This window comes from Aedes albopictus, chromosome 2, assembly GCF_035046485.1.
Source record: "Aedes albopictus strain Foshan chromosome 2, AalbF5, whole genome shotgun sequence".
Classification (NCBI taxonomy): Eukaryota; Metazoa; Arthropoda; class Insecta; order Diptera; family Culicidae; genus Aedes; species Aedes albopictus.
In genome coordinates this window covers 135,737,493-135,761,801 of record NC_085137.1, presented here as the reverse complement: position 1 = coordinate 135,761,801, position 24,309 = coordinate 135,737,493, and the positions used below count along the sequence as shown (strand labels likewise).

General features: G+C 40.1%; 1 protein-coding gene across 4 annotated transcripts in view; it reads right to left on the bottom strand.

Annotated features, from left to right (window-relative positions):
- LOC109417642 (serine/threonine-protein phosphatase 6 regulatory ankyrin repeat subunit A) overlaps window positions 1–23,932 on the bottom strand; it is a 252,487-nt gene extending 228,555 nt beyond the window's left edge. For all 4 annotated transcript variants that reach the window (XM_062850497.1, XM_029853479.2, XM_029853477.2 and 1 more), the window contains exon 1: window positions 22,334–23,932. In XM_062850497.1, the coding sequence (XP_062706481.1) occupies window positions 22,334–22,792 (459 nt within the window). In that variant the 5' untranslated portion in view covers window positions 22,793–23,932. The remainder of the gene's footprint in view (window positions 1–22,333) is intronic.
- Window positions 23,933–24,309: the final 377 nt, after the last annotated feature.

The following is a 24,309-nucleotide window of genomic DNA, read 5'->3' as shown; positions in this document are numbered from 1 at the left end:
CTCCCAATGAAGTTGAGAGATCGGCAGTTCCACGTACCGAGTTTCTAATCGCAAGTCGCTGGTGTCGTTGCCGTTGGTCTCGGTTCGTATGATTCTGTTACTGATTTTTCGTTACAATAGTTTCTACGGCTGGCTCGTAGGGCCTGACACCAACCCCCTACTTTCCGGAGGACCATATTGCACAGTTGAGCTTAGAGTCCTTCCCTGGCACTCTGACGTAGATCAGCCGCCCCTAACATGGGAATCAGACGCTGCCCGGTACCACGAGGAAGGAGAGATAGGAGTTACTGGGCAGAGGCTAGTGGACCACAATGAGATCTGAATTGCACAGCATACCCAGCTTTTCCCGTTTACTGTTCCTCATCGTCCTCACCGTAATCGACGAGATGTCATTACATGAACTTGTATGTTGTAAGGCAAGTACAATGATACGCTCTACCCAGGAAGCCGAGAAAATTTTCCCTACCGGAACGGGAATTGAATCCGTCATCTCCGGATTGGCGATCCACAGCCTTAATCACTAGGCAATCTGGAGCCCATAACAATGGAGCATCTAAATGACTTCGAACTGGCTGATGACGTTGCCCTCTTAGCTCAACGGCACTCTGATAAGCAGGGCTCGATCAATCCTCGGTGACAGGTCTCACCATCAACGTCAACAAGACCAAATCGTTGGATGTAAACGCGGTCAACCCTTCCAGTTTCACGGAAGCTGGACAAGCATTAGTGTAGTAAATATATAATATTACTGTATACGGACGGACTTAACAGATTAGATGATCTGAGGGCCCATATAGCCGAGGCGGTAAACGCACGGGTATTCAGCATGACCATGCTGAGGGTGACGGGTTCGATTCTCGGTCGGTCCAGGATCTTTTCGTAAAGGAAATTTCCTTGACTTCCTTGGGCATAGAGTATCTTCGTGCCTGCCACACGATATACACATGCAAAATGGTCATTGGCAGAGGAAGCTCTCAGTTAAAAACTGTGGAAGTGCTCATAGAACACTAAGCTGAGAAGCAGGCTTTGTCCCAGTGAGGACGTTACGCCAAGAAGAAGAAGAAGAAGATGATTGTAAGCAGGCCATGACTTTTGAATAACTGAAATAAAGATCATTCTGTCAGAAACTGTAAAACTGAGCACCCCTATTATCTCTACAAACTCAGAAGTGGGATAAGTTCCTGAATAAGCGATTTTTTTTTTCCCAAGGAGAGGTCCGGTGATCAAATGTTTCAGAGGAAGGTCGTTATGGATGGCGTTTTCTTCAATGAAATATCAAGAGCTGCAGGTATCGATGCAATTGGCACAATGAATGCTGCAGCGAGTCCCAGGTCAAAAGTCTCCGATGTATATTGCTCCAGTTCGTCAAACCAACCATCAGTTCATGCAAATGGTGTGGATGTCTTTCCGAGTGTTCCAGTAACCAATGGAAGTGCGGAGCGATATTGTCAAGAATCGATCAAAGGTGGTTCAAGTATTCGGCTCAATGAAATTTCAACACTTCTACCGACATTCAATGGAAGCAGTAACGAAGACGTGGATCATTTCATCAACACTGTTGAATTCACGAAGCGTGTTTTGAATGTGAGCGACGATATTATGAAGTTACTTTTGATGAAGCAATTTGGTGGGAAAGCAAGATTATGGATGTCTACCTGTTCGGAGTTCGTTATGAAAAGTTATCAAGAAATACTTGGAGAAATCCGTGAGATGTTCGGAGTAGCAGAAAACAAGATTGAATTGTGGAAAACCTTGGAAAATATCAAGTGGAATGGTCGTCAATCTTTTGAAGAATATTGTTTTCTCAAGAAACTCGTTGCGCAAAAACTGAAGATATCTGAAATGGAGTTGGTCGAGTATGTGGTGGAAGAGATTGCAGATGACGTTATCAGAAATCAGGCCCGGATGCAAAACTTCAAAACGATGGCGGATGTACTTCAAGCATGTCGACTGATCAGGCGTTCCGATGTTTAATGTTCCAGGAGAAATTCAATATTATGTTATGCATGCAATCAAGAAGGACACAAAGCATTTGACTGTTTTAATCGGAGATATGAAAATAGAAAACATCAGACCAGACCGATGAAATGTTCAAACAAGGAAACTATCAAGGAAACTGTAGTAAACATAGTATCGACGAAAGACAGTATTTTGACTAACAGACCATTAGAAAAGTTAGAAGGAAAAGACGGACTCATTGACTTTAAATTTTTGAATTATGATTGTAATTTCAAAGGACTTTTCGACACAGGTAGCCCAATCTCATTGATACGCTGAGGTTTAGTAGAAAAAAAAGATATTGATGAACACATTAATTGTAAAAAATATCGGGGTATCGGTGGGAAGAGGCTAAAAATTTTAGGAACATGCAATAATATTATATTAATTCAAAATCTTCGTTTCAGCATTGAATTTTATGTTGTACCAGACTCAACATTGGGCCTATTCGATGCCATTATAGGGAGAGACGTCATTATGCGCCCCGGGATTCAAACGGTAATTGAACGAAGTATTAAGATTTGTCCGGTAAATGAAAATTTGAAGCTTAGCAATCCATCAATTAACAAGGTAAAGTCCAAAACGCTTTTTCATATTAGTTCGGATCTTTTAAACCAAATCAAAGAGAATACAGATAACATATCTTCGGATCAAATGGCAAAATTTTTAGAAATTTTCAAAAAGTATTATTTGTTTTATGAAAAACCTTCGAACCCAGAGATAAATTATGAAATGATAATTTCGTTAAAAAAAGGCGAACCGTTCCATTATAAACCAAGGAGGCCATCATATGATCAAAAGAAAAAAGTAGATGCTAAAATTGATGAACTTTTAAAAGCAGGAGTAATAAGAGAAAGTGATTCCCCATTTGCGAGTCCTATTGTTCTAATTCCTAAAAAAGGCAATGACTTTAGAATGTGTGTTGACTATAGAAAACTGAACAAGGATACAGTACGAGATAACTATCCATTACCGGTAATTGATGAGTTGTTTGATAATCTTAGAAATAAAAAAATATTTTCAATTTTAGATCTAAAAACAGGATTTCATCAAATTAGAATATCAGAAAATTCAACAAAATAAACTTCTTTTGTAACTCATCGAGGACAGTATGACTATGTTAGAGTTCCATTTGGTTTATGCAATGCACCGGCAGTATTTCAACGTTTTGTGAACAAAATTTTTAAGCATTTGATTGATGAGGGTAAAGTTTGTATTTATATTGACGATATTCTTATAATAAGTGAAAGTTTTGAAGAGCATTTGGAAATTTTACAGGAAGTCTTGACTATTTTAAGCAAAAACTTGTTATAATTAAAGTTGGAAAAATGTAAATTTTTATTTCGAGAAATTGATTATTTAGGATATACTGTGAACGAACAAGGACGTAAACCGAACAAAACTCATATAGAGAGTATTTCTAATTTTCCCGAACCAAAAAATTGTAAAGATGTGCAGCGTTTTCTTGGATTAACTAGTTATTTTCGAAAGTTCATTAAGAATTTTGCAATATTAGCTAGACCGTTTATAATTTAATTAAAAAAGATGCTGTATTTATTTTTGAAAGGGAACAAAAGGAATCTTTTCTTCTTCTAAAACAAAAACTAATATCTTCCCCAATTTTGGCTATTTTTGACCCCCATGCTGAAACTCAGCTACATTGCGATGCCAGCTCATATGGTTTTGGAGCAATGTTACTTCAAAAACAAGCTGATTGTAACTTTCATCCCATTAGTTTTTTCAGTAAAAAAACAGATGAATTTGAAGCAAAGCTCCATAGTTTTGAGTTAGAAACACTAGCTGTAGTTCACGCTATAAAAAGATTTCATGTTTATTTGGCCGGATCTCATTTCAAAATTTTCACTGATTGTAGTGCTCTTGTCAAAACATTGTCTAAAAAAGATATTAATCCTAAAATTAGTAGATGGGCAATGTTTTTGGAAAATTACAATTTTGATTTGGAGTATAGGGAAGAAAGTAAAATGCGACATGTTGATGCTCTAAGTAGGATAGATATGAGTTCAAAATTCAAACATGAATCAAATATTGTTTCAAAAATAAAAGATTCTGTTGAAATTGATAATCATGAAGTTGAAACTATAGGATTGCTTGATACTTCGGATATAGAACATAATATAGTAGTTGCACAAGAACAAGATGGTAAGATTTTGAACATAAAACAACTATTAGAGAGATCTGGTTTTCCAAATTTTAGTTTAATTAATGGTGTGTAGAAAAGAACAGAATAAACATTTATAAGTCGTTCCGAAGTCTATGATAGACAACGTTATACGATTATATCATGATAACTGTGGGCATATAGGAATTGAAAAAACAATTCATGAAAATAAAAAAATGTATTGGTTTAGTAGTATGAAAAAGATTGTCAAAAGCTATATAAAAAACTGCCTAACTTGTATTTTTTACAGTCCCACTAATAAAAAAGAGGGATTTCTTAAAATAGTTGATAAGGGAAGTCAACCATTTGATACATTACATATAGACCACTATGGGCCGATAAAGCTAGCATCGTCAAATAAATCAAAATTCATTTTGGTCATAGTTGATGCTTTTACAAAATATACAAAATTTTATGCTACAAGATCTACAGGTACAGAGGAGGTTATCAATCATCTTGATAGTTATATACAATATTATAGTAAACCGAATAAGATTATTTCTGATAGAGGCACGTGTTTTACATCAGAAAAATTCGATGAATTTATAAAGAAGAATAACATAGAACATATTAAAACTGCTGTAAGAACATCAGAGGCAAATGGACAAGTTGAACGTATCAACAAAACTCTCACCCCAATGCTTGCAAAAATGTGTAGTGAAAATTCGTTGAAATGGGATAAACTATTACCGAAGATTGAGTATGTATTCAATAACACTTACCATAGGTCGATTTATAACTATCCTAGTGTTTTGCTTTTCGGAGTTCAGCAAAAATCGTCAGACATAGAAAAACATAACATTGAAAGTTTTATTCAAAACAATCAACCTGATATTCCTGCTCAAAATATACAATGCATTCGTGAAAATGCTCGTCGAAAGAATTTAGAAGTTCAAAATTATAATAAGAGCATCACGGACAAGAAAAGATTAAAATGTCCTGATTATAAGAGCATGAGCATGAGCATGAGCATAGATGACCGCACAATTCGTAGTTGCTACTCCGTGATTGACCAGAGCAATCGAAATTGCACAAGGAACCAATGAATAGGGCTTGGGACTAGCTTACTATTCTCAATGTACACAGGTCGAGAGCTCTCAACTTTAATAAGGTCAATAACGGCGCCGGCCACGTCCTTACGGTCATCGAGGATGGAATGGAATGTTAGTAAGACAAACGTTGTTAAAAAGACCGCGAATCGCTGCATCTCCACGTTTGTCTCAGGAAGGAATTTTTTGTTAGTAGGGTAAGGTACATTGTCAGTCCGGGAGTCACCTATGGTTGGTGATATGATTTGACAATGGGTCAATATACACAAACCGCCGTTAACAACCGACCACTTTTCGACGCAAGAACTAGCCAAAAAGAAAATTCTATCGCGCGTCTCCACTCCACTAGGGAGCAGAAACCTTTAGTCTATTCCACACAGAAATACACTGAACGCGACTCACTTGTCGGCGCCCGGATTTTTTCTCGACCGGCGAACCCGAAGTAACATTTTTCACTCTTTTGTGTAAATGCAAAAAATGAAAGAAAATATTTATTATCAACTAAAAGTGTATTGGAAACTAGCGCCGAAGGGAAGCGAAAAATTCGGAACCGACTCGAACCACGGCGAGCGCACACTCGTCCCGTCGTCGGAGCCCCGCAGAGAGAAGGGGAAAGAAAATCGCAAAAATCTAGCAAAGCGAGCGCGCGAAACTTTGCTGCTGCCGAACTACCGCACACTACTGCTTAAAATGTCCTGATTATAAGATAGGCGATTTTATAGTATTAAAAACAATTGAGTCTCATAAATTATCTCCAAAGTTCAAAGGACCATATACTATTAAAAAAGTTTTGCCAAATCAAAGATATGTTGTATCCGATATAGATGGACTGCAAGTTTCAAGTGTTCCTTTTGAATTGGTTTGTTCTCCGCAAAATATGAGAAAATGGGTGCACAGTGACGTAGACCAAAATGGTATCGATGAGGACATCGCGGAGATCAGGATGGCCGAATTGTAGTAAATATATAATATTACTGTATACGGACTTAACAGACTTAGATGATTGTAAGCAGGCCATGACTTTTGAATAACTGAAATAAAGATCATTCTGTCAGAAACTGTAAAACTGAGCACCCCTATTATCTCTACAATTAGAGAATGCTGAAAGCTTCCAATATGTTGATAGCAGAATGGCGTCCGATGGTGGTACCCAGATCGACATGCACGGATCGACGGTGCACGGATCAATAAGGCGAGGGCCAGGGGCAGCAGGGTTTAACGTCCCGGGGAAGAATGAGTGATCGGAGGGGTGAAAGAGATGCTCGATCATTAACGGAGCCTGTGGGGTACCTGGGCACCCCTCCACAGTACTTCAACCCTTGCCATATTAACCCTCGAGCGATCGCGCTGTTGTATATTGTACAACACATTAAAAAATCTCGCTTTTTGTACTCAGCATTAGCGTGGTGCTGACGGTGGTGGCCAACCGCGTGAGTTACGGAAGGTTAACGCAGGGCTCTGGCGAGGAGGACCTATTTTCCCGTGTTACTCGTGGGATTAATCATGAAAAATTCAAACAACAAAAATCAAAAAGTTGGAGGAAGTGGTAGTGGCGATGCTTACCCCTTCAAAAGGAGTATTGTGAGTTTGCGAGGTCTCCGTTAGGGAGAAGTGAGGATATAGGTGCGGGGAACTGCATGGGTGGGTGCCCGCAAGGTCAGGCGAATACTTACCCCGAAGGTCGGCAGCAATGCCGGCAAGTCGGACCCCAGCCAGGTGTCCCGAAAAACGGGGAAGGGTGGGCCTGAAAAGATTGACCCATCCCGGCAGAATGGGAACAAGGGGTTGCGACCGTTGGTAGGATCTCAGCAGCCACAGAGTAGGGTGAACTAAGGGGAAGACCCCCCTTGGACGAAGGTAGAGCGGAAGAAGAAGAAGATAAAGCCGCATGTAGAAGTGGCGAGGGACGCCAAACCAAGGCGTAAAAGAGTAGGTGCGCCAAGCGCGAGAAAGGCGACGCACTCGTCATCAAGACAGAACAGTCGAAGTACTCGGACATCTTGAAAGCGATGCGAAGTGACGCCAAGCTCGAGAGTCTGGGAGCTGACGTGCGCAATATCAGACGCACTCGTATGTGCGACATGATTCTGGCGCTACAAAAGTTTGGTGAAGGAGTAGAGGTGAGGGTTCTCACACAAGAGTCGACTCTGAAAGTTAAAGACCTAGACGAGGTCACCGAAATGGAAGAGCTCGTCACGGCACTTCGGCAACAGTGCGAGGTGCAGGTGGCCGCCGCAGCCATTAGGCTACGGAATGGTCCGGCTACGGAAAAGTCCGGAAGTCGTTACAGTATCGACTACAACAACAGCAGACAGCGGGTAGAGGAAAAGCGGCTAAGCCTAGGGCTTGGCCAATGCCAAGCCCTCACAGGTGGAAGACATCATACTTCGACGAAGGGGTACTTAGGGAGCGAGTGAAAGCTATTTGGCTTAGACGGTGACGAGCTGGTAGAGCCGCTCTCGCGTGCCTGCGATGTGACCATGCCCAGGCGAGTCCACCCTAGAAATGGCACACCACCGCTTACTGGTGGACTCAAGCGATTGCGGACCTGCACCGCGCCTGTCTACGGGCTTGGCGGCGGATGCAGCGAGCACGAACTGAGGAAGAGCGAAACGAACGGCGGGTGGTGTTCGCCGCTGCAAATCCGACGCATGATGCCTACAGAATAGTGGTGGCTAAGACAAGAGGTGTAATGGCTCCTTCAGAACAGTCTCCAAAGATGTTGGAGGGAATCATCGAGGGGCTTTTCCCACGACATGATCCCAGTCCTTGCCCTCCATCCGTAGGACAGCTGGGGGCTGGATCTGGTGATGAGGAGAAGATTACCGATGAGGAATTTGCGGGATAGCAAAGTCCCTTAGCGAAGGTAAGGTCCCAGGTCCGGACGGAGTTCCGAACTTGACGTTAAAAGTATGTATTGCAGAGGCTCCCGGGAAGGTCTGACATTCTCAAATACATGAACGAGGAAGTTTTCCGAGAGGTTTAGAAGTGATAGGGCCTTGTTCTATTGCAAAAGGCGGGGAAACCACCCAGAGACTCGTCGGCAATGTGCTTGACCAATATGCCTGATCAACATGGCGTGAAGGTGCGCAAAAAGATCATTCTAAACAGTCTGTTGATAAAAGGTCTCTCGAGCAACCAGGTCGGCTTCTGGAAGGGGAGGTGGACGCTATCATGTCGGTTCCAAAGATACCCAAGATAGCGCTCCAGCGCAAGAGGGAGAATCCGCTACTGTGCAATAGTGACACTGGGCATAAGGATGATTTCAGATAAACCGAGCTTATCCGGCAGAAAGTTCAATTTTCGTTGATTTCCAGCTTTGATATTTCATATCTCAGAAACGCAATGTGCTAGAGATTTGAAACTTTGGGCATTTCTTAATTGAAATGTTTACTTTTGACAAAAAATATAACAAAAAGATTTGGTAAGGGTCACTTTTTAGATTTTTGTCCGCCTGATATCTTATAGTGCGGTGTTATGGACTGCCATGTACGACGAGGTGTTCAGATTAAAGTGTCCGGTGGGAGTAGCAATCGTCCTTCACTGACGACATTACGCTTATGGTCTAAGGTAAATCAATCGAAAAAGTGTAATTGACTGCTGATTATACCTTCAAAAGAGCCCCCACAGTTTTAGCGGCACTGTCCCCAGAAAATGTTCAATAGCTCTGCGGTGTATGGCAACAACCCGAATAAAAATACAGTAGAAAAACCGAACGTTGTATTGTAGCAGTACTATTTAGAACCATATTGTTACAAAAGACACCACTGTAAAAATAAAAATACAAAAACAATAAGATGTAATGCGGACACCATACAGTGAATTGTAAATAAGGTTTTTACAATATATTATACAGGTTGTTAAGTATCGTAACAATACAAAAAAAAATATTTTTCTACATATTTATATTTTTGCATATTCATACATTTTATTGTAAATGAATTGTCCTAAATACAGGGGATAGACAAAATGATCGGGACAGGCAAAATTTTTACTTTTCAAAAACTGTTCAACTAGCTGTATCTTTTCGAAACGCGCATCAATTATTTTCAAATTTTCACTGTAAGTTCATCAACTAGTTGTGTATCAGTGGACAAAATTTGGAAAAGATCGGGCTATTCTGCACGAAGTTATAAAGATTCTAAAAAAAAGGTATTATTATCCGATAGCCTATTTTGAGCTGTTATATCTCCGGATTCAATCAACCGAATGCAATGAAATTTTGACTATTCAAGACTTATATAATGAACTTTGAAAAACTTTTGACACAATTTAAAATTCTTAATACGGAAGAAAATTATTACGATTAGTTTATTTTCCTAATAAAACACCAAATTTTCTAAAACTTCAACATCGTTTCAAAATTCAAGATACTAATTATAGTTTATTTAAATTCCCTCTAATTGTCTTCAATATAAATATGTTTTGAAGGAAAGTAACAACATAGCCTTCAATTAATAGAAAAAGTATTGGGATAAATATTTAAAATAGACCAATTTACTAAATAATCATAAAATAAATAAAATCGCTATAACTTTTTCTCTTGTTAATAATTTAAAGTTGTGTCAAACGTTTTTCAGAGCTCATTATATAAGTCATAAATGGTCAAAATTTCTTTGCATTCGGTTCATTGAATCCGGAGATATAACAGCTCAAAATTGGCTGTCGGATAATAATACCTTTTTTTAGAATCTTTATAACTTCGTGCAAAATAGCCCGATCTTTTCCAAATTTTGTCCACTGATACACAACTAGTTGATGAACTTACAGTGAAAATTTGAGAATATTTGATACACTTTTTGAAAAGTTACAGCTAGTTGAACATTTTTGGAAAAGTGAAAATTTTGCCTGTCCCGATCATTTTGTCTATCCCCTGTACTGATACGTGGGTTTTAATATACCGTACATTGTATGGTACATGTATAGTTTCAAACAATAAAATGTTACTGTACATTTTACATATTGTTTTTGATTGTAATTTCACTATTGGCTATACATTTAATCAAATGGTTTTGGAATGGATCTCTTTTGTTATGTTGTATTGTTTTACATTACATAAACCATATAATGTTAAATTATCTTGTCATGTTCCTTCTGTTAATGGCATCTTAGGCATTCTAGCCAAGCTAACCTAAACTCGTCTAAGTCTGAGTAGTCTCTGATTGCATTAACAGTTCAAGCTTAGGCTCCCATGTCCCACCAGCCAGATAACCGGATTTTGCAAACTAAGCATTATTTGTGGCAACACATTGAGCGGCATGATGGAACTATGCCGAGCGCGCTAAGTGTTATTAGACCAGTAATGTAGTTGCATGAAGTGGGTGGGGAGATACAAAAGTATTATCACAGCGTGCTTAACCGTTATTGCAATGCAATACAAATACAATGCAAATACAGAAAGAATAATGTTGAATTCATCCACTGATTTACGGTAATCTGACTTACGTCTTTCCGGGTTGACCTACATTCCTATTCCTCTCATACCACTTAGCATTGGGCAAACTTGGCTGAAATATCAATTTTTGTGAATGCTACAGGAATGGTTTTCACCAAATACCCTATGGTTAGTTTTTATCCGGGAAGTGGAAGCTTCTTGCTAGTGTCGCCTCATCCATTCTAAGGTATGGCGGCCCGGCCTGGGGCATAGCGCCAAGTACCAAAAGCTACCGTGGTACGCTGGAAAATACTTAGGCCAATGTGCTTGAGGCTTGCAAGCACGTACCGTACCGTGTCATACGATGCACTCTACGTCATCACTGGTATGGTGCCTATCGGTATCCTTATTGGGAACATGGAGTGCTTGAAAATGCGCGACACAAGAGGCATACACAGGCCTTTATGACCAAATGGCAGCGCGCGTGGGATAACTCCACCAAAGGAAAGTGGACCAACAGGTTGATCCCGAGGGTGGATAGTTGGATTAATAGGCGCCATGGGGAAGTAACATTCCAACTCAGGTCATTTCAGGCCGTGGTTGCTTCCGACGGTATCTACATCGTTTCGGTCATGCGGGTTCTCCCGAAAGTCCGGTTTATGCTGGCTGAGAGGAAACGACGGAACAAGTTTTGTTCGTGTGCCCGCGTTTTCTCACAATGCGTGACCGCATGCCTGCCACATGCAGGGAGGATACAACTTCGGACAATCTTGTATAGAGGATGTGTAAAAATTAGTTTGGCTCGAATGCTGTTTCAACGGCCATCACCCACATCGTCTTGGAGCTACAGAGGAGGTGGCGTGTGGACTCGCAAAATGGATAGTTCAGACGTTATAAATCATTTTCAATGATTAGGAAGGTATTTAGGTAATAGCTCAGGAGTCTCTAAATGACTAAAAAGCCTAATTTAATAATTCTTGAAAAAGTTGTTACACGCATCAAAATGTCGGACTTGGAAACAATATGGTTTTTGATTCGTTAAGGAAAAGCTGACAGCCAACAGCGACAAAATATCACTGTTATTGTAACAAGCACATAGTACATCGTCACATTGCATTGTCACATCTGCTGTAACAGCTTAATGGACTCAACCCAACAATGAACCCCATTTCCGTACACAGCACGCCCAACCAAGTCCATTGACCGTAGTAGCCGTCAGCCAGTTTCTGCATTGCAAATCATTCCGCGGACGACGACGACCAGGGCTTATCCTGCAATACAAATGCTTTTTCGTCCGATTTTAGGTTGTGCAAACACATTTTTAGACTCACAGTTTCCTTCACTTACCTACGACCATCCGCATTGGGGCAAGGATGTGCTGCAAACCACACGGAGAGACCCAGTGCCAATGCTAATAGACTAATGTGGAGACATTTTGCAAAGTGAATATTGTTGATTGCATAACAGCGTGAATGGTGTATGGCGTTGCAAACTTATGCAACCCTTCACGTGCACTTCTTTGCAAGGATATTTTCGTTTCGGACGGCCTCACCTCAACTGCGAGTCAGCTCGAATAAATTTAGTTTAATTATTATCGCACACATGACTGTTGCAAGCCGCGGCGAAAGCAGCAAAGGATATAGCATGTAGCCGCGACCGAAGGACAAAGGCCTCAGGCGGTAAGAAAGCTGACCGACTGGATTTATGTCCGCACAGAATGGTTTCTTTTCCCATTTACACATAAATTCAACTGTTGGCAAGACGTCGCGCGATTCACGAAGGTTTTAATTTTTTCCACTCAACAGCACGCACACATGTTGAGCGGTTCTTCGGCCATGCCGTCACGGACGAGTGAAAATAATCTTCACTCAAGAACGCACTGTAGGCTTAAAATGGAAAATCAATGGATAGAAAATGAAAGGAGAAAGCAGTATTTTGAAGAACATTTATTTATTATCCTAAAGATATGATGACTTGCTTAAATGGTTGTGGGAATTTATCAAGAAAAACAATGACTACGTTTTTGCAACAAAAAATAGATACTCCTTTCAGAGATGTGCAGAATTCGCTTCAAGCCCAACAAAACTTAACATCAACTGATTCAACAGTTCCAAACTATCGCTTATATTAGTGTCAACGCACAGTTACAACGGTACAGATACATACTTTTATGAGAGCTAAAGAAATACATTTTTCGTTTACATTTTTATAAGAATTTAGGAAATTTCGCCGTGCAATTTCCGTTTCTGATCCACATTGGAACGGTCAGGCCAATTCTGACGGAAGTGGTCATCTGTATTGAGACTCCAGTCAGCGAGGCCACTCTTGGCTGGCGTGTAGGTACCTGAATTAATTACCGCTTACGGTAGTTGCCAGGTCGGTCGTCGTGATGAGCTTCCAAAAGAGTTGCGTGAACTTTTCGACTTTTCACAATCTATGTAGTGTACTGCGGATACAAGAGGATTCGAATGAGGTTGCGCGGTTATCACGCGTGACTCACGGAATCCGGACGACTTTTCTATTGTGTTTAAAGTGGGTAATTAGCATATTCCATTTCCTCGCGAACACTACACTGTGACGCACCACGGGTCAAGAGAGTGTGCCACTTTCTTCCGGTGGTAACGAAAGTGAGCTTAGGCTTCCGGACTTTCCAATGATGGCTAAATGAAGCCTATAGGTGGGCAAGCTAAAATTCGTGCCAGAGTACAGTACACATCAGGGCATGACTATCGAAAAATTTTAATTCAAAAGCGGCAACGATAGACCAAGGGGATAATTTTGTAATTTGAACTAAATTTTCGGTAAATTTGTCGCATGATTACATACATAAATAGCTGAAAGTGTAACAAGGACCATACTTCGTTATCAAAAATCTTGGTAATTGAGGGTATGTCCTACTTGAAACTTAAAAGGTACTATTTGCTTTGACCAGCGCACTCTCAAAAAAATAGGAGTTTACACGTGACGTAAACCATCAACGTACGTGAACATTTCATGACTGAATGGCAAATTTGACTCAATTTTACATTCATCATGTAAGTTCGAATTGGTTGCACAAGATGTCAACAAACCTATCTGACCGGATAGGTAGAAACAGTTTTTACATTTATCGTTTGTCGCACAACTCGGTGATACAGCCGAGAGGTATAGGGGGATTAGGGGCATAATGGACACCCTAAGCAAATGGGTACGTTAGACCTGTATAACGAAGAAAAACTTAACATATTATCAGTTGGTTCACAACTTTAGCTTGTTTCCTACGTATTTCCATCATTTAAATTAAATTAAATTTTTAATTCTGATCAAAAATAAAATACTTCATTAGGGTGTCCCAAAATAGAAAAAGTGTGAAAAAGTTAACTTGCTCACCCTTAGAATGATAGATTAGGGTCCTAGCAACAATAGTTCCATACATGGAAACTCAATCAAAAAATATTTAGAGGTTGCACGCATCGGTTTTATGAAAAATGGACAATTTTTGGTATTTTTACCAAAAAAAATGCTAATATGAGTTGAAAATAAAAGAAATAAAAGTCATCAATCAAAGTAAATCATAGTTCTGGGTCCCGCAAACAAAGTTTGGAGGGAGTTTAGGTCATCAAAGCTGATTTTATATATTTGGCGAAGGTTAAAATATAAAAAAATCGCGATTTTTTTCACCAACTTTTTCAAAAATGCTCAATTTATAAGGATTTTGAAATTTTTCCTGCGATTCGCAATTCCCTTATTTTATAGCAAATTTTGTGTAGATTATTTCGGCTGAAGACAGTTTTGAGCTATCTCTTTCATGAGCTGAGATATCGGTATTATAATGATAACACAACCAATGAAAAAATCGTGTTTTCTTACGTTAATCGATTTTGTTCACTAGTTTCCATGACTACCATGCAAAAAAAAGCAAATAACAAGTGTTAGACATGTTATGTTATGCAAGTACACATGTTTGAAGATTTTCAGAAACAATTGGGTTACTTTGATAATTTTACATTGACTCAAAAAGTGAATCGCTGCGAAATTTCAATAATATAAGTGATTGCAAGTCAGACATTCAAATTCCACGTGTGAAGTTCTATGATATATTTTGAATGATGTGTAGATCGCTCAACAATGTAAACCTTTTTAAATAGATTTTGGTGCTCTTGTTAAGCAAACATGTAGGTTCTTTCTAGTTATACCAGAACTAGTGCTCTAGCATTGAAAACAACTAAAGTGCAAATAAAATAGCTAATAAAAACTGTAAGAAAGAAAATATAGCTTTATAGTTTTAGCCAATCGACATAAAATTTAAATACATATGTGCATGGAAATGCAGGTATTTTTACGAATTTTAGGATATTTTTTTCATCCTTTTATTCGCGAATTTTAACTAAAGCTAATTATTTACACAATATTGAGATCTATTATAAAATTTGATTTTTAAAAGCAAACCATTAGTGCACATATTTGCAGCTAGGGTTGGATTGTAGAAAGCATCAGGATGCTTAAATTCCACTATGTATTATTGAAAAAAAATAAGTACAGCTTAGCGACTGGCCTAATATGTTACAAGAGGTGTTAATCAAAGAAATGTCAATGTTAAAACCTTTCTGCTGCCCAGCTTACTTGTTAAAACATAATTTTCAACCAAAATTACAAGTTTTGAATTGATGGCTTGCAACTGTTATCTGATCAACAGATGAACTCTAAGAAAAAAAAAACTTTTCGTATTCACAAAGCGGGTGTGAAAAGTTATGTTCAGCATATGTAGATATAAAACGATGATTAACTCTCAAAACCTTCACATATTGTTACTGCCATGCAGTATGAAACAGTAGTGATCAAAGCAACCCAATTATTCCTGAAATTCTTAAAAAATGTACACTTGCACGAACTATTATGTCAAACATTTGTCGTGTGTTGTTTTAATTGCATGGTAGTCATGGAAACTAGTGAACAAAATCGATTAACGTAAGAAAACACGATTTTTTCATTGATTGTGTTATCATTATAATACTGATATCTCAGCTCATGAAAGAGATAGCTCAAAACTGTCTTCAGCCGAAATAATCTACACAAAATTTGCTATAAAATAAGGGAGTTGCGAATCGCAGGAAAAATTTCAAAATCCTTATAAATTGAGCATTTTTGAAAAAGTTGGTGAAAAAAATCGCGATTTTTTGATATTTTAACCTTTGCCAAATATATAAAATCAGCTTTGATGACTTAAACTCCCTCCAAACTTTGTTTGCGGGACCCAGAACTATGATTTACTTTGATTGATGACTTTTATTTCTTTTATTTTTCAACTCATATTAGCATTTTTTTGGTAAAAATACCAAAAATTGTCCATTTTTCATAAAACCGATGCGTGCAACCTCTAAATATTTTTTGATTGAATTTCCATGTATGGAACTATTGTTGCTAGGACCCTAATCTATCATTCTAAGGGTGAGCAAGTTAACTTTTTGACACTTTTTTCTATTTTGGGACACCCTAATACTTCATCCATTGCTAAATCTCCTCATACATGTAGATAAGGTAACAATTCACTTGTTTTTATGGTGGACACACTCCAACACTCGTAATAACTTATTTAATGCTGCTTCGAAATTATAAGAATTTCACCATATGAAAAACATATTACAATTTCAATGATATTTTGGTTATTTTGGAGCAATATAAATGGTACTTTTGAAAAATAGAGCCATAATACGTTCCTTTACACTTATGCATTGAAAGTTTTACATAAAAGTCAACGGTTTCGGCAAAAACAGGGATGTCCATTTCGCCCCGGGTGTCCAATATGCCCCTAATCCCCCTATGCTCAGATTCATATAGAACATGAATATGACATCACAAAGATGTTGCGCAGGCTCCACCTTCTGCGCTTTTTTTAGTCGTATGGCAGTCAGAAAATCGGTTTCATTGTTTCAAACCAAAACTTTGTAACTGGTCATACTGGAGTCGAAATAATTTCTATAAGACATGTTGTGTTACTTGGGCAGGGGCAATTTTGTCCCAATTCACCAAAAGTGGAAACAACGAGGTGTGTGTTGATGTGCGTTTCACAAGAGTTTCCTCTAGTAGACCGAGTACCCGTAGACGGTAAGTGCAAGAAAGTGCTTCTTGTTTGAGATGAATGTGTAGTGGGGCAACGTCAAAGAAAGCTTCGAGCGCTGCCATGGGAGTTAAAGAGAACGCTCCAGACATCGCCATTAAGCACATCCTTTTGAGATGGCCTAATTTTGATTGGATTGCTCTCCTGCCGCAATTCTGCAAAGTGACGTAAGCGACATTGATAGTTTTGGTCCATTTTTTGGTTATTATGCATAAAACTCTTACTCATCCTCTAAGTTTCTTTCCATAGATGATAGATTACGACTAGATCTTGCATTCTAATACAGCAGGAATACCACAGTGTTATTATTACCCCAGATATTATATATAATGTACCAGAAAATATCGAAATTTTGAATGGCGCTTACGTCACTTTGCAGAATTACGGCAGTCTCATTTCACTCTTTTGTCACCACACAAGACATCCATAGGCCAATATTGGCCGAACCACAATTGTGTAAATCCATTTGATATACTTGGGTTTTAGAGCCCAAGTTGTACCAAATGTTCGCCAGCATTGCCCGAAGGCCATACAAGCTTTCTTGATTCTGAACTCAATATGAGGTGTCCAGGAAAGCTTGAAATCAAGAATAACTCTAACGTACTTTATCTGTTCAGTCACATCGATTTCAGAATCAAAGAGACGCAAAGGTCGAACGTCATCACGGTTTTGCCTTTCCGTAAAAAGAACAATAGATCTTTTACTCGGATTAACCGAAAGGCCATATTGGCGACACCAACTCTCAACTACCTGAAGGGCACTTTGCAACAGGTCGAAAAGGGTGCTGATGCACATACCGACTAACAATGCTAGGTAGTCGGCAAAACCATAAGTAGGAAAACCGCTATTATCGTTGCCTCAATAGCGTATCTGCTACGAGATTCCACAAAAATGGTGATAAGACTCCACCGTGAGGGCATCCACAAACACTCATTTTCCTAATCGCCGCTTGACGCAATGTCGAGAAGAGATGTCGGTTTTTGAGCATTTGGTAAATCCAATTGCCAACTGGAAATCAGTGGAAATATACCATGACTCCGTGCCGCTTTCAATATGGCATCGAAGAGCACGTTGTCAAAGGCACCCTCGATATCTAAGAAAACACCCAAACAAGATTGCTTTTTAGTAAATGCTTTCTCAATATCGTAAACAACCGTGTGTAAAAGAGTCACAGTGGACTTTCCAGATTGGTAGGCATATTGGTTCACATGAGGAGGCATGTTGGCCAGATGAACATCACGGATGTGATGATCCACAACGCGATCTAAGCATTTCAGAAGAAAATAAGTCAAACTGATAGGTCTGAAACTCTTTGCTTCTTGATACGACGCCTGATCCACTTTCGGAATAAACTTCACAGTAATATTCCGCCAGGATTTGGAAACATACCCTGTAAGTAGCAAAATTGAAAACAAGTAGTTGTTTCAAAACATGTTTGAAATAAACAAATTCCGTCTGAAGCAAAATAGGTTATATCCCATCTGCTCCAGGAGATTTGAAAGGAACAAAACTATTTAGTGCCCACTCAATCGATTCTATAGTTATAATACTCCAAGCCGAAGCCAGAGAATCATAACTACAAGAAAAGACATCAGGTTTATTCGAAGATGTAATATCCAAACATCCGGGCAAGTGTGTGCTAAATAAGCATTCCAGAACTTTCTCATCAGAGGAATTCAGATCGCCATATGGCAAACGAAATTCGTTCACTCGGAAATCCTTAAATTTCGCATGGAATTTGTTTAACCGATTGACTTCACTCAAATTGGAAACATTTGTGCAGATTTTTCCAGCCGGATCGTTCAGCAGACTGGAGAGCTTTCTGGTAGACCTTGCAAGCTGTCCTGAAAGCCTCCGATCCAGCCGAACGTCGTCTGTTCCAACTCTTTCTACACCAAAACCTCCATTTAGGTAACGAGTCGGGACTGCCTAAATAGAATTTTTACCTAAATGGATTCATTCCCTAAATGGATTCAGTTTATTACCTAAATGGAGTACAAGCTTGCAAAGAAGTTTAAGAAAGGGGAGTTACTAGGAGATTTGAATGAGATCATGTTGGGGTCATGTGGAGGGAGTTTCAGATGGCTTACAAGGAGTTTCAGGAGGGGAGGGGCTTCAGGGGCGTTCTCGGGGGTTTTGGAGGGTCTTTTGTCATTTAAATGACTAGCTGGGCACGAACCACGAAAAACCCTGCAAAATTCCGCCAGACTGAAAAAATATTGAATGTCGGGTCAAAGTCGGGTTAATTTTTATCGTATGTAGGGCCATTGTTGGACCAACATCGAACAACTGTTGGGTCTATTTTGGGTTTGGTGGCCAAAATAAAAATAGGTGAATGATAGGTTGATGTCGGGTTTGACGTCATCAATGCTGGAGCTGATATCAATTGAATGATGAAGGGATGGTTGCTTATCTCAATTTCAGCTGGAAATGACGCTGGATACTATCACTTGTCAACACTGCAAGGAAGGGGGGGGGGGAGGTTAGGGGGCATATCTCAACCCCCTCCCCTTCCCCCATATCCCCTTAACACCCCTCACTACTTCTTTCCCGTAAACAAACCTTATACCTAATCTTAAGTACTCCAACTGATCTGAACACAGTCAAATTCCATTTAGGTAACGTTACCTAAATGGAGGGACCTAAATAGATTTTACCTAAATGGATCCTACCTAAATGGAGGTTTGAGTGTACATTGTTTCCTGAGCTTAGCCAGACCAGAGTTCCACCAAGGGGTTCCCCGTGTGGTCTTCACAGACCGTGGAGGGCAAGCTTCTTCAAAAGCTTCCACGATGAGGGCCTTTGTAGTATCAACGGCATCATCAATAGCTGGTTATTCTAATGCGTCATCTAAATCATTGACATTCCAATGGATGGTGAGTATCCATGAAATTTGACCGCAACCAAATCGATGAAGAAATCCCAGTAGGCTTACCGGGGATTCCTGAAACGCTAATCTTGTCGTCATCTAGCATCTACAAGAGAAAAGTAATAGAATGACCGATGAATGATGAGTGGGATGACAATATCTATTATAACATGTGCCAAAATTGTCTATGTCGCTTACGTCACTTTGACTTACGACAGCATTGCGTATACACCCAAAAAAAATCCGTTCCGATATTTGTGCACGCTCAGTCACGGCAACATCAACAAACGGGAACTATGCACAGCAACGATAACAATAATAAGAAATGTGCACCGTGAACTAGATTTCACGTTTTCTAGATCTAGTTCACGGTGTATATTTGCTTGTTCTCATATTTGCGTATGTTTGTTCACGTTTATAAGAACGGTTTTCTGAGCGTGTAAAGTTATCAGCTCCGGATGTATGATAACATCCGAGAGATTCAAGAAAAACTATAAATTCTAAAATTGACAGGTTATAAATCTGTGGTAAGCCATTACAAAAAAAAGGGAAATTTTTACCCGAATTTCGCGCAGTTTCAGCGGGAGTTCAATCGTAAGTTCCCTTTGAAATGGTTCAAGCAGTTTCATCGGAAACTTTTTCAGATACTCCACTGGAAATTCCTCTAAGAATTTCATCGAAAATACCTCTAGAAGTTTCACCAGAGATTCCGCGAGAAATTCCTCCGAAAAGTCATGTATAAATGCTACTCAGAATTTCCACAGGAGTTCCACTGAGAATTTTTGTGGGAATTGCACTGGGGATTCTTCATGAGCGGGAATTCCACCAGTAGTTCTTCCGAAAATATCGCTAGGAGTTCCACAGAAAATTCCGGCAAGAGTTCCATCGGGAATCCCTCAAGCAGCACTGCCAGGATTTTTTCTAAGGATTTCACATACACATTCTCTAGGAATGCAGCTGGTAGTTTATGTTTGGATTACATCGATTATTCCTTTAGTTGTTCCATTGGGATATTTACCAGGAGCTCCGTCGAGAATTTCTCTAGCACTTATACCTGGAATTTCTTTAGGTGTTCCAAATATGAGTTGTACATTTTTGTTAATATTCACACAAACAATATTGTAAATGGTGTCATTCACTCGATGTGAACTCTAAAATTGTTATTGTAATTTATAAAATGTAAAACAAGAAGAGAAATAAGTTTTATGCCTGTTGTAGAGAGGGGATTTGAAAACAGCTCTACGATAAATAAAATCCTCTGGCAGTTCCGATTATTTCTAAAGGGCTTACACTGGGAATTCCTCAAGAAGTTTAAAAAAGGGTCTCTCAAGAAGCTCCACCCATTAATCCTCTTGCAGCTCCCGCAGGAGTTCCAGCAGAAATTCCTCTAGAAGTATCATCGAAAGCTCCTCGGGCCAGTATCATCGGGCATTCCTCTAGAAATTGCACAGAATATTGCTCTTCCCAGGAGTTAAACCGGGAATTTCTTCAGGAGTACAATTGGAAATTCCTCAAGGAGTTTCACTCTAATTTATCTAAGAATTCCCCTAAGTTCGTTTAGAAGTTTAACCGGAAATTCATCTGGGAGGTATTCAAAGAGATACACTGTGAATACCTGTTGAAGCTCACACAGATGCTTTGTAAATTCTCCAGGAGATCCTTCGGAAATTCAAATTGTATCAAATCAGTACCAAGTATCAAATTGGCCGTGGTCATAAAATACCAGGACTTAAGGGTGATTTTTTCCGTGACATAACGTCCGAACATGCAGATACGCCACAAAGTCCAAGGAAAGAATGCACATAGGATATTATGATGGATCCAAACTAATGGACATCATTTCGCAAAAAGTAATAAACGGTCAAAATTTATTTCATTCGGTTCATTTCAATCCGGGGATCTTCTTCTTTATGGCTCGACGTTCGCATTGGAACTTGGCCTGCCTCTCTTCAACTTAGTGTTCTTAGATCACTTCCGGAGTTATTAATGGAAGGATTTTCTTTGCCTGACATTACATGAATTTGTACATTGTGTGGCAATAGTACGATGATACACTATGCCAGGGAGTCGAAAAAATGTTCCCGACCGAAACGGGAATCGAACAGTTCAAATAATATTCATATGGAACACCCAGAATTTTCCCAAATTCAAACCATTGATACATAATGAGTTGATCAACTTACAGTGAGAATATTTGATGCACTTTTCGAAAAGCTAGTTGATTTTTTTATGTGTAAATTTCGCCTGTCCCGATCATTTTGTCTATCCCCTGTACCTTCAAAAATCTCTGTTATGAACATCTAGGCAAATAGTCATCGAATAGAGTTCCACTCATAAACAAATGTTCAAAACAATTCATCATAGTGACTTTATAACAGAATGAGAGGCTTTACTAGTTGAAATGCCCTGAAAATAGGAACTTTTAGTTAAGGTACACCGGGGCAAGTTGAAACGGGTGGGGCAAGATGAAACAGCGGGTTAACATGATGTTTTCTAATGATAATAAACATTTTGATCACCATAACACATAGTTTTTGATTCAAACAATCTTTTAGGGAAGGACAAATTTCCTAATTATATTGAAATCTATTACAAAACTTTGTGTTTCATCTTGCCCCACCCGTTTTAACTTGCCCCGGTGTACCTTATCGAACCGAAAATTGTAACCAAACCACTAAAAAGTGACTTGCTACCTGTACATATTTTTATATATTTATTTCGCATTCACAGTAACAAACAACAACCAAACACAACAAATCAAACTCACCAGATCCATCACCCCGGCTAGCGGGGTTGTGTTGGCGTCCTCTCCGCCGGCGGCTACCGCCTTCTCCAAGCCTTTCAGCACAGATTCAACGGGAGCCCATTCGCTCTTCATGGCCAGGGTAAGTACTTTCTGGGCACCGTCGCGGACCGTCGCACCGGCACTGCCAGGCTTCGGCTGCGACGGTTGCTCAGGGTCAGCCTTATCCGACTTTTTGTCGCCGTTTGCCGCAGCGGAAGTTTCATCCTTGGTCGGTCCACCGGGACCACTACTGGGATCTCCTTCCGCCTTGGCGCCGGCTCCCGGTGCGTCACTATCACTGGGCTTTTTGGGCGGTCCCTTGCCGCCGCCGCCTCCACTGGTTCCTGCTCCCGGGCCACCCTTTTTGGCACCTCCGGGACCTGGAGGGCCACCGGCCGCTCCACCTCCTGCCGTAGTCGGTGGCTTTTTGGACTTATCCATGGTGGTTCACTTGGCTAGTGATGTAGACCTTTATCGATTCTGGGACACAAGCTTCTTAGGATTTTTCTCGGTTTTACAGAACACCATCTCAAAGTAACTCCGAACACTTCTAACTATCGAGGAACACTTTTGTTTAGCGCTTCAACATTCTTCACCATCACGAGCAACACAAATCATTTGCTTCCATAGTTTTAATGTGACAATCATTCTTCACTTGATCAAACTTTTAAAAACTTCTGAATATCCAAGAAGTCTTTATTTGAACGACTCTAGTACGCACTTCCACGTCCAATATCGTCGACTCACAAACTTTTCGCTTCAGGTAGCCATAAAACGATTTCAACTCCACAAAAATCGATGCTTATCGTAATATCCTTGACTGGATCTGTTCGAGGTTGGAACCTACATTACTTCTTCACTAGCTACTCACGGGCTAAGTATCGTAAAACTACGTTTCACTACGGGCACTACTTTCACAAATTACCTACATAACTATTTACACGAACTTTGGTACAAAAATCATTTTTTTCACTAGGCTACTGATTGCAAAATGTGGACTTTTCTTCAATCTTTTGCTCCTTCTTAGAGAGGGCCGCGGAGCTACCGCGCAACCACGACCTTTCTCGTGTACAATCTCTACTGAAATAGCCACTGGAGAATTTTCATGGCAGGCGAGAACATCTAATTAACACACTTTTGCTCTACTTGAACTCCTTTCGGTCACTCTCCATGGCTGGCTACTGGCCAAGCCTAGCGTGTATACGATTATTCGGTTTCTTTTCTGACTGTTCCAAGGAACCTGCGGAGGGGGGCACTTTCTGCGCCTTCCACCCCTCCGTTCGGGCTGCAGTCAATGGAGAACCGTCCTTATGTAATTCGCGGCACCTTCTTGCTCTCTGTAGTAACCTGTAGTTCTTCGCAATCCTCTATGTGGCTGAGATTTGGGAACTTCCTAGAGTTCGAAAGAAACAACACTACCACTTCGAATTCCAATGAACCGTCTTCCGTCTTGCTCACTCTGCAACCGTCGAAGAAAACAAAACTACTCGAGATCCATGTCTCAATTGGCAATGTCAGAAACAACCAAGTCTTCCTGGTACCAAGTCCCAGGAACCGCAGAACTTTCAAACCGTTCGAATCCACGTCTCGAAGCTGTCTGAAACGTCGTAAGTGAAACCTCAACGGTGGCACCTATCGACTTCACCAAAGTCGTCGCCGTCGTCTGTAACGACGTCGTCATCAACCTCGGCCAGAGCCCCACTGCGTTTCTAAGACCACACACACGTTATCCCCCCTCGGAAGGCTCTAACCCGCGGTTCAGTCGCGGACGGCAGCATTAGGCCAAGCACCCACACTAAACCACCCGAACGTTGTTGTTGAACGGCGGAATTCGCACATGCTGCTAGTCCACATTTTCCCACTTGGTGCGGCGTCCTGCTTAGGTGCGAGAAACCTCGAAGGCGCGCGCCTTCCATCCGCGTTGCCTGGGAGAAGAGCATCCTACCAATACCAAGACG